The sequence below is a fragment of the Phyllostomus hastatus genome, unplaced genomic scaffold, assembly GCF_019186645.2.
Source record: "Phyllostomus hastatus isolate PE091 unplaced genomic scaffold, TTU_PhHast_1.1 phas_contig_86, whole genome shotgun sequence".
In the NCBI taxonomy this organism is placed as follows: Eukaryota; Metazoa; Chordata; class Mammalia; order Chiroptera; family Phyllostomidae; genus Phyllostomus; species Phyllostomus hastatus.
In genome coordinates, this window is record NW_025333977.1 from 80,315,831 (window position 1) to 80,333,200 (window position 17,370).

At 37.0% G+C, this 17,370-nt stretch overlaps 1 protein-coding gene and 1 pseudogene across 1 annotated transcript in view; one reads left to right on the top strand and one right to left on the bottom strand.

The window, feature by feature from the left end:
• SLC9C1 (solute carrier family 9 member C1) overlaps positions 1-17,370 on the bottom strand; it is a 103,242-nt gene that overhangs the window by 54,395 nt on the left and 31,477 nt on the right. Inside the window, exons 10-12 of the mRNA XM_045851906.1 lie at positions 3,625-3,706; positions 999-1,165; positions 230-355 (exon numbers count right to left, since the gene is read on the bottom strand). Of these exons, the coding sequence (XP_045707862.1) occupies positions 230-355; positions 999-1,165; positions 3,625-3,706 (375 nt within the window). The remainder of the gene's footprint in view (positions 1-229; positions 356-998; positions 1,166-3,624; positions 3,707-17,370) is intronic.
• Positions 11,334-12,767, top strand: LOC123827142 (annotated as a pseudogene).

Sequence of the window (17,370 nt, forward strand, 5' to 3'; positions counted from 1 at the left end):
TCTCATAATAAAACACCTTTTATTTAAGCTAATGTAATGATCCTTTATTTTATTTTATCTTTCGCAGTTAAGCAAATCCCTAAAACAAGGGCAAACTTCCCTTTGCATTCATAAACAATCTATTAAGCTATGCAGGTTAACATAATCAAGATGCCTTCAAGCAATGGAGAGAGTTTTCAGTATAATTTTAGGTCAAAATTCATTTTAAAGTGGATAATGAGGTACTAACTATTTGTGCAGACAAGAGACGCCTGTTGGCCAGCTCCATTGCTTCAGTGTTAAGGGTCTCATCTATTTCCTTGTTACAGTTTGGACAGTTCACCTTTTGATGTTCTGTTGTTTCTCCTTGGCTCAGCTAAATTAAAACAAAAAATACATGGATATTAATATATTGTTTAGCATAAACCTCAAGCAATTTATATACCAGTTTGTTTTGAAAAATTATGGAAAATTTGCTAGATACAGAAAATCAGATGAGTTTCCTCTCTACTTACTTGCACAGCTATTTAGAGCATAAAATGATTGCCAGTTTGAGGGGAAGGAGTCATAGTGTATCTTTATTTTATCTTTACTTGGCATTGTTAATAGTTTATAAAAAATCTTGCACATATAATCACACTTTAAACCCGTGGTTCTGAAAGTATGTTAGCATCATCACCACCTGGGAATTGTTAGAAAGGCACATTCTCAGATCCCTCCACAGAACTACTGAATCAGAAACTCTGGGGGACAGGCAGAACACTCTTTCTCCTTCTGAATTTGCAACATATATCTTGTGTCTACTCCAAGATGTTGTCACTTCTACTTTGCCCCTCAGTGATCACAAAATTCCCTGAAATTCCCTCCTTCTCATTGTAGTAGATAAGAAGTTACCAATACAATGTCTCTGTCAATTATACATCTTAAAGATTATGAATGAATACTTATAACATTTATACAGTATTTAAGGTCAATCATACCTACTTTGAAGGGATAAATTAAAGACATTACTTGCTTACTGCATATGGGTTTTGAAATATAATTGCTGTCTCAACCATGCTCCAATCTGCATTTGCAAGATCTTTGTCAAATTTGAGTGCGGAGGCTGCAGATTTAGTTATCTCTTGAAAGTGTTGAAATGTATAATAAAGTGATTTATATTTTGTTGATGTGACATCATGAAGACCTTTGATACAAAGAGCACATTTTATAAATAGTGGGAACATCACAATTTTTGTCTGAATTATAAAGTTCCCTTTTGTTTTATTATATGTACTAAGTATTTTTTTAAGTTAAAGACTCAATCAACATAAATTGTTTAATAATAGGAACACTAACAATTTCAAAATTTTCTATTTTCATACTCCTCACAATAGCTGAGGTACACAGTAATAATAGCTGATATTTACTGAGTGCTTCCCATGTGCTGAGAGGAACAGCTCAGCACTCCGCATATATTAAGGTTTTTGATCATCTTAACCTCCTTTTGAGGTGAGTCCCTTTTCTCAGTTTGATTGATGAGGAGACAGAGAATTAAACTGGTAGACTGAGTAAAGCAGATTGCCTTTCTCAATGTGGGTGGGCCTCATTCAATTTTTTGAAGGCCTGAATAGAACAAAAGGTTGAGCAAAATAAAATTCACTCTCCCTGACTAATGGTCTTCTAAGGTGGGGTACTAATTCTCCCCTGCCTTTAGATTTGGGCTGGAACTTACACCATTGTCTTTCCTGCTTCTCAGGCCTTCAGACTGCATGTGCATCTTCTATTCATATATGTGCCATATAGGTATAGGTGTAGACACAGGTACATATATACATACATATGTATAATGTATGCACATACAAACACACAGAGTATATGTACATACATATCTTACTTACATGTAAGACCATATATATAAGTATGTGATAAATACATTTATACACATGCACACACATTTATATATGTTCAGACTTCATTAAGGTTTGAAAGACTCTTACTATCAGTCACAAATTCCTTTTTTAAATTTTTTTGAGCCAAAAAAGATTGTTTGGAAAGTAATAATGTTTCATGAGCAAATGTTCACTGTCCTCAGTGCAAGTAAACAGATGCTCCACACTAAGAATTTTAGGTTTGCCCTGACCAGGTGACTCAGTTTGTTGGAGTGTTGTTCCATACACCAAAAGGTGGTGGGTTCGATCCCCAGTCAGGGCACCTGCCTGGGTTGCAGGTTCTATCTCTGGTTGGGGTGTGCATGGGAGGCAACTGGTCCATGTCTCTCCCTCACATTGATGTTTCTCTCTCTCTCTCTCTTTCCCTCCCTACCCCTCTCCCTAAAATCAATAAACATATTCTAGAGTGAGGGTTAAAAAAATTTAGATTTATTTAGCTACTAAGTAGAACATCTAATACTTTTTGCAAAACTTTCTCTGTTCCTCCCATTTTACTATGCTAAGGCTCACAGAATTTAGAAGAAAAAAAGAAAAGGAAAAAGATTTTGTTGGAAATATGAGAAAAGAATGAAGATTGAGCAGTATAATATTTCCATAAAGATGAAATTTCAGATTCATAGAATATGCCCATTAGAGTAAAAATTCTGCATGTAATTAAAAGGGTAGTAGAGCAGTTAAGAATATAATGGATTAAAACCATCAAGGCAATATATTTCTACTTCTTAACTACCATTACTTAGTTGTGTGACCTTGGGCAATGACTGTTAACTCTCTAAATCTCAATTTCTAAATTGTTGAAAAGTGTGGGATTAAACACATGTGTTGCATTATACAAACATCCTCCTAAAACTGCTGTTCTGCTTCCACTCTCTTTATCCCCTGACTCCTAAAATCAGTTATCCACAGAACTAGAGTGGTCTTTTGAGACCTTAATCATGTACTAATTACATAGTAGTAATAGCTTCCTCAGTAATCTACCACCTGTTGTGTTTTCTAATTTATTTATATGTGGTTGTTTATTTTGATGCACACATGATTCTCTAATATTCCCTTATTTGACTTCTTTCCTGACTGTTTACCTATCTTCAGTGTAAGTTCTATCAACTCAGAAATCTGCTCTGCCTTCGTAATAAATCACCATCAGTTAAAATAGTGCCTGGCATATAGGAGGCTTTTAATAAAAGTTTGCCAAATAATTGAATACACTCATTGTACTATGTTTTATAAACTGGAAATGTAAGTAATCTTTTAAAATGAATAAGCTTATTGGAGGCAGGGGGAGGAGGAAGAAGGTATGGAGGGGAAAGTAGTAATGGAAAAATTCAATAAAAATGAACAAACAAGCCCTGGCTGGTGTGGCTCAGTGGACTGAGCACCGGCCTGAGAACCAAAGGGTCACCAGTTTGATTTCCATTCAGGGCACATGCCTGGGTTGCAGGCCAGGTCCCCAGTAGGGGGTGCTCAAGAGGCAACCACATATTAATGTTTCTCTCCCTCTTTCTCCTTCCCTTCCCCTCTCAAATAAAATCTTTAAAAAAAAATGAACAAACAAAGAAGCTTACTATCCTAAACCTTTCATATAACTTTACATAGAGATCCAATTTCCCCTCCAGGTAGACATTGTTGATTTGCATTTATATAACTTTTTTCTTCAATTTTTTTACACATTTACAATACTTCTCTCTTCATTCAGAATAGTAATTAGTAGGCTTACCTAGTTTACTAACTACCATCGGCAAGACAATTTTATTGACAATCAGGGTAATTATGCATACTAACACTCCATGAAATAATATCTAGAATTGAAAAAAATACAAAGTGTTGGTGACAATTTCATGTAATATCTTTTATATTTACCAATGTAAATTAAGCTAGGTTGTACTATGCCAATAGATGCTCATGGAGGGGAGAATTTGGATGCCAGACACGATGAAAGTACTCTGGGGATTCTCTGTCTTCCCGCACACATTTCATCCACGCTTTTGGAACCAAACCAAACATCAAGACATGGTTTGACAAGTAAACATAAACAGACCAGGGAAAAAAATAGTAACACCTGTCTTTAAATCCCATTGCTGGATTTCTTGGGCCCTGGGAATATGCCTGTACTTCATCAATTCTTATCCACTATATACACTTCTGGCTGCATAGCCACACAGTTCTTTGCTCACCATTACCAGTACATCTGTATCAGACAATTCTTCTCACCCATGAAAAGAGAACAACTCAGAGGTGCTCCACCTGATACTGTGTCTTTCTGGCATCCCTTCAATGTCATCAAGGAGGAATGTTCTTGGTGTCCTTTGTTTTCTGTCTTTTTTATTCCAAGTTGGTCTTCATAGGCAAGTGGTGCAACACTTTTCAATCTGAAACTATTCACACCAGTTGATTTATGCAATCTGACTTCCAGAACCTAGGTTAAACCCCTTGCCAGTTCTCTGTTCTTTGGACACAGATGGAGGTTTTGAGAAACATATTTTAGATAGACATGCATTGTTATGTGTATGTATTAATGGATATTTTCTCCCAGTTTGTGACTTACTTGTCCATTTCTATAAAACTTTCTTTTGAGGACCAATGTGTTTAATGTTCATGATGTCCAATTACTATTTTTTTTTATGTACTAAGACCTCTTTGTCTATTTCAAGGTCACAAAGTCATTTTCTTATGTTCTTTTTTAGAACTTTTAGAGATTTTGATTTCATATTCAAGTCTATGATCCATCTCAAATCAGTGTAACATATCGGGTGAGGTAAATATAGATATTTTCTTTTCTTTTTTTCTGAATGAACATCCAGTTGTTTAGCACTATTTGACAAAAAGACTATCCTTGAAACCATTGAACTACTCTGGCATCTTTGTCAAATATCAGTTGGCTGTATAAATGTGAGCCCTTTTTGGAGTCTTTATTATGTTCCATTTATTTATTTTTATGCCCATATCTCACCAACTTAATTATTGTATCCTTATATAAGTCCTTATGTCAGGTAATATAAATCCTCCAACTTTGTTTTTCTTTTCCAAAATTGTTATGGATATTCTACACCTTTTATATTTTTGTATAATTTTAGAATTGGCTATTTGTTTCTAAAATAAAGCTGCTAGGATTGGATTGTGTTGAATATAGTGACATCCTAAAAATCTAAAGTCTTTCAATCCATGAATATGCTATAGCTCTCCATTTATTTGTGTTTCTAAAATTTCTTTCAACAATGTTTTGTAGTTTTCAGTGCAAAACTTCTACAAATTGTGGAAAGAAGCCTTTAAGATATCTACTTCCTGATATTTAGGTCTCAGATGTAATACGTCCTGTTGAGTGAACTTACTGACTCATTTCTAATGTTTTAATGAACATTAAATATGTCAGAAGTAATGGGAATTCCAAATTAGCTTATAAAAAGACTGTGGCTTCTGTCTTGGGTGTTTGTTCTTTCTCACTTGTTTGTTCATTCTTAGAGAAGTCAGTTACCATAGTGTGAGCTGACTAATGGAGAGACCCAAATGACAAGGGACTGAGGGAGGTTTCTGTCCAAGAGCCAGCAAAAATTGCCAACTGCCTGCAAGAAAGTGAATCCTGTCAACAATCAGTTATGCAGCTGAGCTTAGCAGCTGATGCTCATGCTTCAGTTGAGCTTTTTGATGGCTATACCTACAGTTTATGCTTCAATAAAAGTTTATTAGAACCCTGACCGACATGGCTCAAATGATTGAGCATTGTCCTGCAAAGCCAAAGGCTGCTGGTTTGATTCCTGGTCAGGGCACACGCCTCAGTTGCAGATCCAGTCCTGGGGTGGAGCATGTATGAGTGCCAGCTGACTGAAGTTTCTCTCACACATCCATATTTCTCTCTCCCTCTTTTTCCCTTCCTTCCCCTCTCTTTAAAGATAAATAAAAAATAAAATCTTTAAAAAAGCATGTGAGAGAAACTGAATCAGAGGTAACAGATAATCTGCATCCAGATTTCTGGGAAAAAAATGATTACCACAATAAATTTAGTTAACATTCATTCTCTCACGTAGTTTCAAATTTTTCTTTCTTGTGATGAGGTCTTTTAAGACATCATCTCTTAACAACTTTCAAATATACAATACCGTATTGTCATCTATAGTCACCATGTTGTACTTTACATCTTCAGAACTTACTTATCTTATAATTGGAAGTTTGTAACTTTTGACCACCTCCACCCATTTCCCCCACTTCTCACCCCCCACCTCAGCAACCACTGATATGTTCTCTGTTTCTATGAGTTCAGTTTTTTTAAGGTTCTGCATATGGGGTTTTTTAATGTTAAATTAATATTTTGGACACATTTTGGACATAACCTAATTGATCATGTTTTATACTTTTATATAATTTTTAATTTATTGGCTAAATATTTTTTTAAATTGCATCATATATATAATCAATCATTTTTTAGTAATGTCTTTGTTGATGTTTGGTGTCAGCATGGGCTAGCCAAATAAAATAAGGAAGTGTTACATTCTTTTCTAACTTGTGTAAGAGTTTGTATAGAATTGGTATTACTTATTCTTTAAATGTTTGGTAGAATTTGCCAGTGAAGCCATTAGGGATCCTAGTTTTCTCTGAGAGAAAATTTTAATTTATATATCTAATTTCTTTAACACATATAGGGCTATTCAGGTTTTCAAATTCTCTTGTGTCAACTTGGGTAAATTGTGTTTTATGAAGAATTTAACCATTTTATATAAGAAGTTAAAATATTTTTTATGAAGTTACACATATTTTCTATTTACTATTCCTTTAATGACTATATAATTTGCAGTCATGTTTTCCTTTTCTGTTACTGATATTGGTGATTTGTTTCCTATCTCTTGTTTCTTCATCTTTATCTCTCTCTCTCACTCTTTTACTCTTTTTTTTATTTAACATTTTGAGGTAATTGTAGACTCACATTCAGCTTGAAGATATAACACAGAGAGATCCTCTGTAATACTTACCCAGTTATTTCTAATGGTAACATTTTCCAAAGCTATGGAAGCATATGACAACCAGGAAATTAATATTGACATAGTCGAAACACAGAACAGTCCCATTATGTTAATAACAAATCATGTTGACTTTTATAGCTAATTCACTTCCTTCTTGTCCCCACCCCTCTTTATTACTATAGTCACCATTAATTACTATATGCAACCACTAATCTGTTCACCAATTCTATAATTTTGTTACTTAAAAATGTTATATATTTGGAATCATATAGGAAGTGTGATTTTTTTTTGAGAGTAGCTTTTGCACTTAGCATAGTTCTCTGGAGACTCATTAAGGTTGTTGCTTTTATTCATAGTTTGTTCCTTTTTATTGCTGAGTAGCATTCCATAGTGTAGTTGCATAACAAAGTATTTAAATATTCCCTGTTAAAGGACATCTGAGCTTTTTCTGGCTTTTAGTTATTATAAATAAAGTTACTATAGTGGCTGGCAAGATGATGGCAGAGTAGGAGAATATATCATTCACCACCTCCCAGAACTAGACTGGATATAAAATTAAAAAGGAGAACAATCACCTCAGTTAAATCAAAGGATACCTGGAAAAGAACCTTTCAACCAAAAATGGCCAAAAATCCCCATCCCTAGACTAGTAGGAAGGGCAGGGACATCTTAAAGGGGTCAGCCCCATACACATGGGCAGCAGGCCAAGGCTGCAGCATGGCTTTGAAAGCTTCCCCTTGAGGAGTGAAGCCAGGACCACAGACCAGGTTCCCAAGCACAGACAGCCAGTGCCCAGATGGCCCACCATGTAGCATCCAGGGGTGAAAGGCTGAGGGGGCTCTCTCTGCTGGGGAGAGATGAAAACTGCTGGAGACAAACCCACCACCTTTTATTTTCTCTTAAAGGGGCAAAGCACAGGTTTTTTGTTTGTGGCTACTTACCTTAGGCCTCAGGAAGAGGAGGGCAGTGAGGACTGGAGTCACATGAGGGCATGCTAGAGTGGGAAGCACTGGGGAGAGTCTTGGGGAAGCAGCTGTGGGCTTTTTATAGTCAGGATAGACCTGGGCTCCACAGCAGACATCTTCCTTGAGAAGAGCTAGTCCCTCCCAGGGCAAAATCAATGACCTTATCCTGTGGGATGCGGCTCCTCTCAGCCTCTGGAAATCTGCTTGCTATACTATATGAAATCCTGTTCACTCCACCCTATACCTTTTTTGTTCTTTTTTCAGTTTTCTCTGTTTTGGTCTTTTGTTCTGTTTTTTACCCCCTCCCCCCTTTTTTTCCTCCCATCCTACATCTTAACCATTGCTGAGAAGATAGCACATAAATAGACTCAGGGGTTGCCAGAAATTGGCTTTAGGGTGCAGCCAACCCATACACTTTCCTGGGAAACATACTGGTGCTTCCCCCTCATGGGAGAGCCACAGAAACACACTCCTGGCATTGGGAAGACCTAAAATCTGAGCTCTGGAGGCCTACCAGGGGCCCTGCCCTGCTGAGTACAGGGTAATCTCAGGTGTACTCAGACTAGTGGCTCTGGGTCAGGGATCACACCCACCATCTTCCCTGAAGTGTGAAAGGCACTTGCCATGGGAGATCCAGGACTCATAGCCACTTGCTTCCACCAGAAGCACCCTCAGAAATAGTTGAATCTGTTACTAGTCTAAGACTGACATCAGGCCAGCAGGCAGAGACAAGCAGAGGCAGATCCTGTGGTGACTTGGGAAATTTGCTGACACACCCTTGTACCCAATGCTGACAAAAGCCAGCTTTGCAGAGCAGCTTAGCCAACCCTTGGAGCAGCCAAGCCTAGAGGAATCAGCCACAAATGGCGGATTGCATATATCTTCAGAAAAGCTGCTGAGGGCCAGATGTGGACAGCACCTGATATTGGCTTACACAAGACTCAGACATCAGAGTGATATCCAAAAGGAGAAACTGGCAGGCAAGAACTAAACTCTGCTGAGACAAATCCACTTAGGCTTTTTTTTTCATTATTTTCTCTATTTTTCTTTTTCATAGTCCTTTTATTATTTTTATGTATTTTTTCTTTTTTGGTGCTCTAATTTTTCTTTCATGTCTCCTAATTTACTTTTATCTTTGATTACTCCATCGTTCCCTTCTTCTCTCCTTTTATCATTTCTGTTACTTTTTCTATGTTCTTTTTCCCCATTTTCTTCTTTCATTCATTATTAGTATTAGTTCCCTTCCAATTTTTCCTCTCATAATCAGTTTTCTTTCCTTTGGTCTTCTCATATTCTTTTTCCTTTCCCCCTTTTCTGCTATTCCATTTCTCTTTCTGCTTTTATTGTTTTTTGCTCTCCTGCCATTGATATTGCTGTTGTGGTTTGGGAGGGAGTACCTTGTTTTGGTGTTGTTTTTGTGTTGTTTTGCTTTATTCTACCAGCACCTATATAATAGCATACAAGTGTGGTACCTGTTTAGCCTATTAGTCAGCAAGTGGGAGGGGAGTTCCCAACCAATGAATGGACCAATAACAAGCAGGACCCAAATACAAAAGGAGAGTCAACATAACCCACAAAAGGACATTCCTAGAGCATCCATATCAGGAGATCAAGGAGTCTGCACCACTCATTCCCTCAGGACTCCTAACACATAACCCCACCCCACAAGACAGAGAGTCAAAGCAGATCAATCTAACATATAAAAGCAAACACAAAGCAACAACTAAAATAGGGATACAAAGAAACAACCTCCAAATGAAAGAAAATAGAGGAATCTCCAGAAAGAGCTAAATGAAACTGAGGCAAGCAATTTATCATGCATGGAGTTCAAAGTGATGGTTATAAGGATGTTCCCAGTGAGAAATGCAAGGACTTAGTCAGAAATGCAAGGACTTAGTGGTCACTATATCAGCATAAAAAATAATATAGAAATCTTGAATAAGAACCAGTTGGACATAAAGAATGCAATATCTGAAGTGAAGAATACACTAGAAGGAATTAAAAACAGGATAGACAAACAGAGTATAGAATCATGAGTTGGAAGACAAGATAGAAAATAATGCCCAGTCAGAGAAGCAAAATGAAACATGACTGTAGGAGAATGAGGATAGTTTAAGGGAGCTTTAGGACAATATGAATGTAACAACATTTGTATCATATGGATACTAGGAAAAGAAGAAAGGGAGCAAGGGATAGAAAACCTATTTGAAAAAAGTCATATCAGAAAAATTTCCCAACTTGGTAATGGAGAAATTCAAGCAGGTTCAGGAAGCACAAAAAGTCCAAATCAAGATGAACCTAAAGAGGTCCACACCAAGACACATGACCATTAAAATGGCAAAATTTAAAAACAAAGTATCTGAAAGGCAGCAAGAGAGAAATGGCTAGTTACCTACGAAAGATCCCCAGTAAGGCTATCAGCTCATTTCTCAACAAAAACACTATAGGCCAGAAGGGATTGCCATGAAATATTCCAAGTAGTGAAAAGCAAAGACCTTCAACCAAGATTACTCTATCCAGCAAGGCTCTGATTTAAAATGGAAGGTGAAATAAAGTGTTTCCCAAATATAATAAAGGGCTAAAGAAATACCTTTCCACCAAACCAGCATTGTAAGAAATGCTAAAGAAACTGCTTTAAGATGAAGAAGAAATAGAGAGGTAGAAGAACACAGGTACAAAGGGGAAAAGTGTCAATGAATAAGAACCTATCAATAATAACTTTAAATATTAATGGATTAAATGCTTCAATCAAAAGATATAGGGTAGATGATTAGATAAGAAAATATGACCCACACGTGTACTGTCTACAAGAGACCCACATCAGAACAAAAAGATTTACACAGGCTGAAAATGAAGGGATGGGGAAAATATTCCATAAAAATGGACATGAAAAGAAAGCTGGAATAGCAATACTTACATCAGACAAAATAGACTTGAAAACTAAGGCCTTAACAAGAGACAAAGAAGGTCTCTGCATAATATTTAAGGGAGTAGTCCAACAAGAGGATATAACCCTTATAAACATATGTATCCAATATAGGAGCACTGAAATATATAAAGAAAATCTTGGAGGACTTTAAGAAAGAGATCAACAGCAATATAGTAATAATAAAGGATTTTAATACCCCAGTGTAAACAGTGGACAGATCTTCCAGACCAAAAAATCAACAAGGATATAGTGGCACCAAAACCACATTAGATCAAATGGATTTAATTGCTACTTACAGAACATGTCACCTAAAGAAGCAAAATATACATTCTTCTCAAATGCACATGGATCATTTTCAAAGACAGACCAAAGACAGACCAAAAGATAGACCAAGATAAGCTGTAACAAATTCAAGAAAATTAAAGACATATCAAGCATTTTTTTCATTTCACAATGGCCTTGAAACTAGAAATCAGCCTCAAGACAAAACCTCAAAACACGTTTACACGTTTTTCTTTTCACAATGAGTTTGTTGCCAGAAGACAGGTGTCAAGAAAACCACCATTAAATCAAAGCCAAAATGGGAAAGGAAAAGACTCACATCAACACTGTGGTTATTGGACACGAAGACTCCGGCAAATCTACCACTACTGGCAATCTGATCTACAAATGTGGTGGGATCGACAAAAGAACCATAGAAAAATTTGAGAAGGAGGCTGATGAGATGGGGAAGGGCTCCTTCAAGTATACCTGGGTCTTGGATAAACTGAAAGATGAACATTAGTGTGCTATCACAATTGATATCTCCCTGTGGAAATTCGAAGCCAGCAAGTATTATGTGACTATCACTGATGCCCCAGGACCCAGAGACTTTATCAAGAACATGATTACAGGGACATCTCAGGCTGACTGTACTGTCCTGATTTTTTCTGCTGGTGTTGGTGAGTTTGAAGCAGATATCTCCAGGAATGGGCAGACCTGTGAACATGCCCTTCTGGCTTATACACTGGGTGTAAAACAGCTGATTGTTGGTGTTAAGAAAATGGATTCCAATGAGCTGCTCTACAGACAGAAGAGAGATGAGGGAACTGTTAAAGAAGTCAGCACCTACATTAAGAAAATTAGCTACAACCCTGACACACTAGCATTTGTGCCAATTTCTGGTTGGCATGGTGACAACATGCTAGAGCCAAGTGTTAATATGCCTTAGTTCAAGAGATGGAGAGTCATACATGAAGATGGTAGTGCCAGTGGAACCATGCTGCTTGAAGCTCTGGATTGCATCCTGTCACCAACTTGTCCAACTAACAAGCCCCTGTGTCTGCTTCTCCAGGATGTCTACAAAATTGGTGGCATTGGTATTGTTCCTGTGGGCCAAGTGGAGATTGGTGTTCTCAAACCTGGCATGGTGGTCACCTTTGCTCCAGCCAATGTTGCAACTGAAGTTCAACAGACTTTAGTCTGTTGAAATGCACCATGAAGCTTTGGGTGAAGCTCTTCCTGGGAACAATGTGGGCTTCAATGTCAAGAATGTGACTGTCAAAGATATTCATCATGGCAATGTGGCTGGTGATAGCAGAAATGATCCACCAATGGAAGCTGCTGGCTTCAGAGTTCAGGTGATTATCCTCAACCATCCAGGTTAAATCAGTGCTGGGTATGCACCTGTTGTGGATTGTCACACAGCTCATATTGCTTGCAAATTTGCTGAGCTGAAGGAGAAGATTGATTGTCTCTCTGGGAAAAAGCTGAAAGATGGCCCAAAGTTTTTGAAATCTGGTGACACTGCCATTGTTGATTTGGTTCCTGGCCAGCCTATACACATTGAGAGCTTCTCAGACTATCTTCCTCTGGGCCACTTTGCTGTTCATGACACGAGACAGATAGTTGCTGTTGGTGTCATCAAAGCAGTGGACAAGAAGGCAGCTGGAGCTGGCAAAGTCACCAAGTCTTCCCAGAAAGCTCAGAGGGCTAAATGAATATTACCCCCAACACCTGCCACCCCAGTCTTAATCAGTGGTAGAAAAATGGTCTCAGAACTGTTTGTCTCAATTAGCCACTTAAGTTTAATAGTAAAGGACTGGTTAATGATTGCAATACATTGTAAAACCTTCAGAAGGAAAGGAGAATGCTTTGTGAACCACTTGTTTTGTGTGTGTGTGTGTGTGTGTGTGTGTGTGTGTGTGAGCTTGTAAGTCTTTAGTTTTTAAAATTAGTACTTTTTAATGGAAACAACTTGACAAAAATCTGTCACAGAATTTTGAGACCCATTAAAACAAAGTTAAATAAGAAAAGAAAACTCAAAACACTTAAATACATGGAGGCTGAATACATGATATTAAATAACAAATGGGTTAACAATGAGTACAAGGAAACAAGTGAAAATGAAAACACAACATCACCAAATCTATAAGACACAGTGAAAGTAGTTCTGAGAAGGAAGTTCATAGCATTACAGGCCTACGTGAAGAAGAAAGAAAGATCTCAAATAAGCAACCTAATTCTTTACCTAAGAGAATGAGAAAAAGAGCAAATAAAGTACAGAGTGAGTAGAAGGAAGGAAATAATCAAGATTAGAACAAAATTAAAAGACGTAGAGACTAAAAAGATAACTCAAAGGAGCAATGAATTGAGAAGCTGGTTCTTTGAAAGATAAACAAAATTGACAAACCCTTAACCAGACTCATCAAGAAAAAAAAGAGAGTACCCAAATAAATAAAATAAAAAATAAAGTAGTACTTCTGGCCAAGATGGAGGCATAGGTAGATACACTTTGCTCTCCTTACACAACCAAAAGAAGGCCAACAACAAATTTAAGAACAAAAAACAACCAGAACTGCCAGAGAATCGAACTGTATGGAAGTCTGACAACCAAGAAGTTAAAGAAAAAAACATTTATCCAGACCAGTAGGAGGGACAGAGTCAGGAAGCTGGAGTGGAGAGGACCAGGGCAGGCGAGGCAGTGGCTGGCAGACTGAGCAGTCCCACATTTGTGTGCAATAAACCAAGAGGAACAACTGGGGAGCAAGACAGACTGCATGACCCAGGGTTCCAATGAGGGGAAATAAAGCGTCAAAACATCTGACTGAAAAAACCTGTGGGGATTGAGAAAGTGGAAGGAACTCCCAGCCTCAAAGTAGTGTTCATTGGAGAGACCCACAGGCTCTTAGAAAGAACACAAAACCACATACCTGGGAATCAGCACTGGAAAGGCCCAATTTGTTTGTGGGTAGTAGAGGCAGTGACTGAAAGCTGGCAGAGAGCTGAGCAGGCAGCATTGTTCCCTTTTGGACCCCTCCCCCACATACAGTGCCACAACACAGTGACATGGGTTGCCTTGCCCTGGCAAATACATAAGTCTCTGCCCCTAACTACATAATAGGCATGCCAAGACAAAAAAAATATGGCCCAAATGAAAGAACAGATAGAAGCTCCAGAAAAAATACAGCTAAGTGATGAAGAGATAGCCAACCTATCAGATGCACAGTTCAAAACACTGGTAATCAGGATGCTCACAGAATTAGCTGAGTATGGTCACAAATTAGATGAAAAAATGAAGGCTACGCTAAGTGAAATAAAGAAAAATGTACAGGGAACCAACAGTGATGGGAAGGAAACTGGGACTCAGGTCAATGGAGTGGACCAGAAGGAAGAAAGAAACATCCAATCACAAAAGAATGAAGAAACAAGAATTCAAAAAAATGAGGAGAGGCTTAGAAACCTCCAGTACATCTTTAAACATTCCAATATCTGAGTTATAGGGGTGCCAGAAGGAGAAGAGGAAGAGCAAGACATTGAAAATTTATTTGAAAAAATAATGAAGATTGTTCCCCAATCTGGCAAAGGAAATGGACTTCCAGGAAGTCCAGGAAGCTCAGAGAGTCCCAAAGAAGTTGGACCCAAGGAAGCACACACCAAAGCACATCATCATTACATTAGCAAAGACTAAAGATAAGGAGAGAATCTTAGAAGCAGCACGAGTAAAGGAGACAGTTGCCTACAGAGGAGTTCCAGAAGATAAAAAATACAAACAGTAAAATGACAACAAACTCATAACTATCAACAACTGAACCTAAAAAACAAAAACAAAAACAAAAATGAACTGCGCAAACAACTAGAACAGGAACAGATTCACAGAATTGGGCATCACATGGAGAGTTATCAGCAGGGAAGGGGAGTGGGGAGAATTGGGTAAAGGTACAGGGAATAAGAAGCATAAATGCTTCTTATAGAAGCATTTGGTGAGAGGAAAGGTATAGGGTGTTGGGGAATAAAGGGGAGAAAAATGGGACAACTGTAATAGTAAAATCAATAAAATATATTAAAAAATAAAATAAAAATAAAAATATTCTCTACCTCAAAAAAAATGAAAGAGAAGTAACAACTGATACCACAGAAATACTCAAGATTGTAAGAAATTACTACGAACTATTATTTGCTAAGTAATTTTACAACCTTGGCAAATGGATAAACTTCTAGAAACATGTAATCTTCCAAAGCTGAATCAGGAAGAAGCATAAAACCTGAATGGATCAATAACAACTAGCAAAATTGAACCAATAATCAAAAAACTCCCAGAGCACAAAAGCCCTGGACCAGATGGCTTCCCAAGCAAATTTTGCCAAACAGTCAATAAAAACTAACTCCTATCCTTCTCAAACTATTCCAAAAAAATACAAGAAAAAGGTAGACTCCCAAACTCTTTTTCACAAGGCCAGTATTATCCAAATCCCAAAACCAGGTAAAGACATAGAAAGAAAGAAAATTATAAGCCAATATCTCTGATGAACACAGATGCTAAAATCCTCAATAAAATATTCACGATCCAGATCCAGCAATACATTAAAGAGGTCATACATTGGTGATCAAATCAGATTTATTCCAGAGATGCAAAGATGGTACAATATATGCAAATAAATAAGTGTAATAAATGCATAAAAGGAAAAATCACATGATCATATCAATAGATGCAGAAAAAGCATTGATAAAATCCAGTACCCATTTATGATAATAAAACATGCAGCAGAGTGGGAATAGAGGCAGCATATTTTAACATAATAAAGGCCATATATATAAAACCTACTGCCAACTTCATACTCAAAGAGCAAAAAACTAAAAGCATTTCCCTTAACATCAGGAACGAGACAAGTGTGTCTGCTTTTCTACTCTCATTCAACATATACTGGAAGTTAGACACAGCAATAAGATAAGAAGAAGAAATAAAAGGCATACAAATTGGAAAGGAGGAAATAAAAGTGTCATTATTCATAGATACTATGATATTGTACATAGAAAATTCTGTAGGCTCCACCAAAACACTACTAAAACTAATAAGTGAATTTGGCAAAGTAGTGTTATAAAAAAATCAATATTCAGAAATTGATGGCATTTTTGTAAACCAACAATGAACTATTAGAAAGAGAAGCTAAGAAAAGATCACATTTACTATAGCAATGAACAAAACAACAATAAAGTACCTAGAAATAAATTTAACCAAAGAGCTAAAAGACCTGTACTTGAAAAACTATAGAACATTGAAGAGATAAATTGAGGAAGATGCAAATAAATGGAAGCATATACCATGTTCATGGGTTGGAAAAATTAACATCCTTAAATTGTCCATGCTAAAAGCAGTTCATATATTCACCACAGTTCCAATTAAAATACCAATCACATATTTCACAGATCTAGAATAAATATTCCAAAAATTTATATAGAACCAAAAGACCCCAATTTGCCTCAGCAATCTTGTGAAAGAACAAAAAAGTTGGAGGAATCACTCTTCCTTATATCAAAGTATACTACAAGACCATTGTAGATAAAAGAATCTGGTACTGACATAGGAACAGACACATAGATCAATGGAACAGAATAGAGAGCCTAGAAACAAATCTATGTCTTTATGGTCAATTAATATTTCACAGAGGGAGACATGTACATACAATGGAGTAAAGACAGTACCTTCAATAAATGGTGTTGGGAGAACTGGGCTGGCATGTACAAAAAAGAAAAAAAGGAAACTAGAACACCAACTTATACCATACACCAGAATAAACTCAAAATGGATAAAACACAAATATAAGTTGTGATAACATAAAAATCTTAGCAGAAAACAGGCAGTAAAATTTCGTGTATCTCACATAACAATATTTTTGTCAATATATCTCCTAGGGCAAGGGAAATAAAGGAAAAATAAACAAATGGGGCTATATCAAATTAAAAAGCTTTTCCATGGCTAAAGAAACCATCATCAAAATGAAGAGAAACAACTGTATGGGAGAACATATTTGCCGTAGATACACTGGGCAAGGGTTTAATCCCCCAAATATGGAAAGAACTCATACTACTCAACACCAGGAAGACAAACAAGCCAATTAAAAAAAAATGGGTGAAGGACCTGAATAGACACTCTTAATTATAAGTCGCATTTTCTTATGTGCTCACATGTATAGTAATATTTGATTTCAGGTTGCACACTATGGATTATACATTCTTGAGAGTCTTGGTTGTTGTCTTCCCTTAAAGACTTTGGAGTTTTGTTGTGTCAGTCAGTTCATGGCCTGGAAGATTACATTATCCTCACAAGGCATGGCTTTAGTCTTTCTTAGACTGGGTGT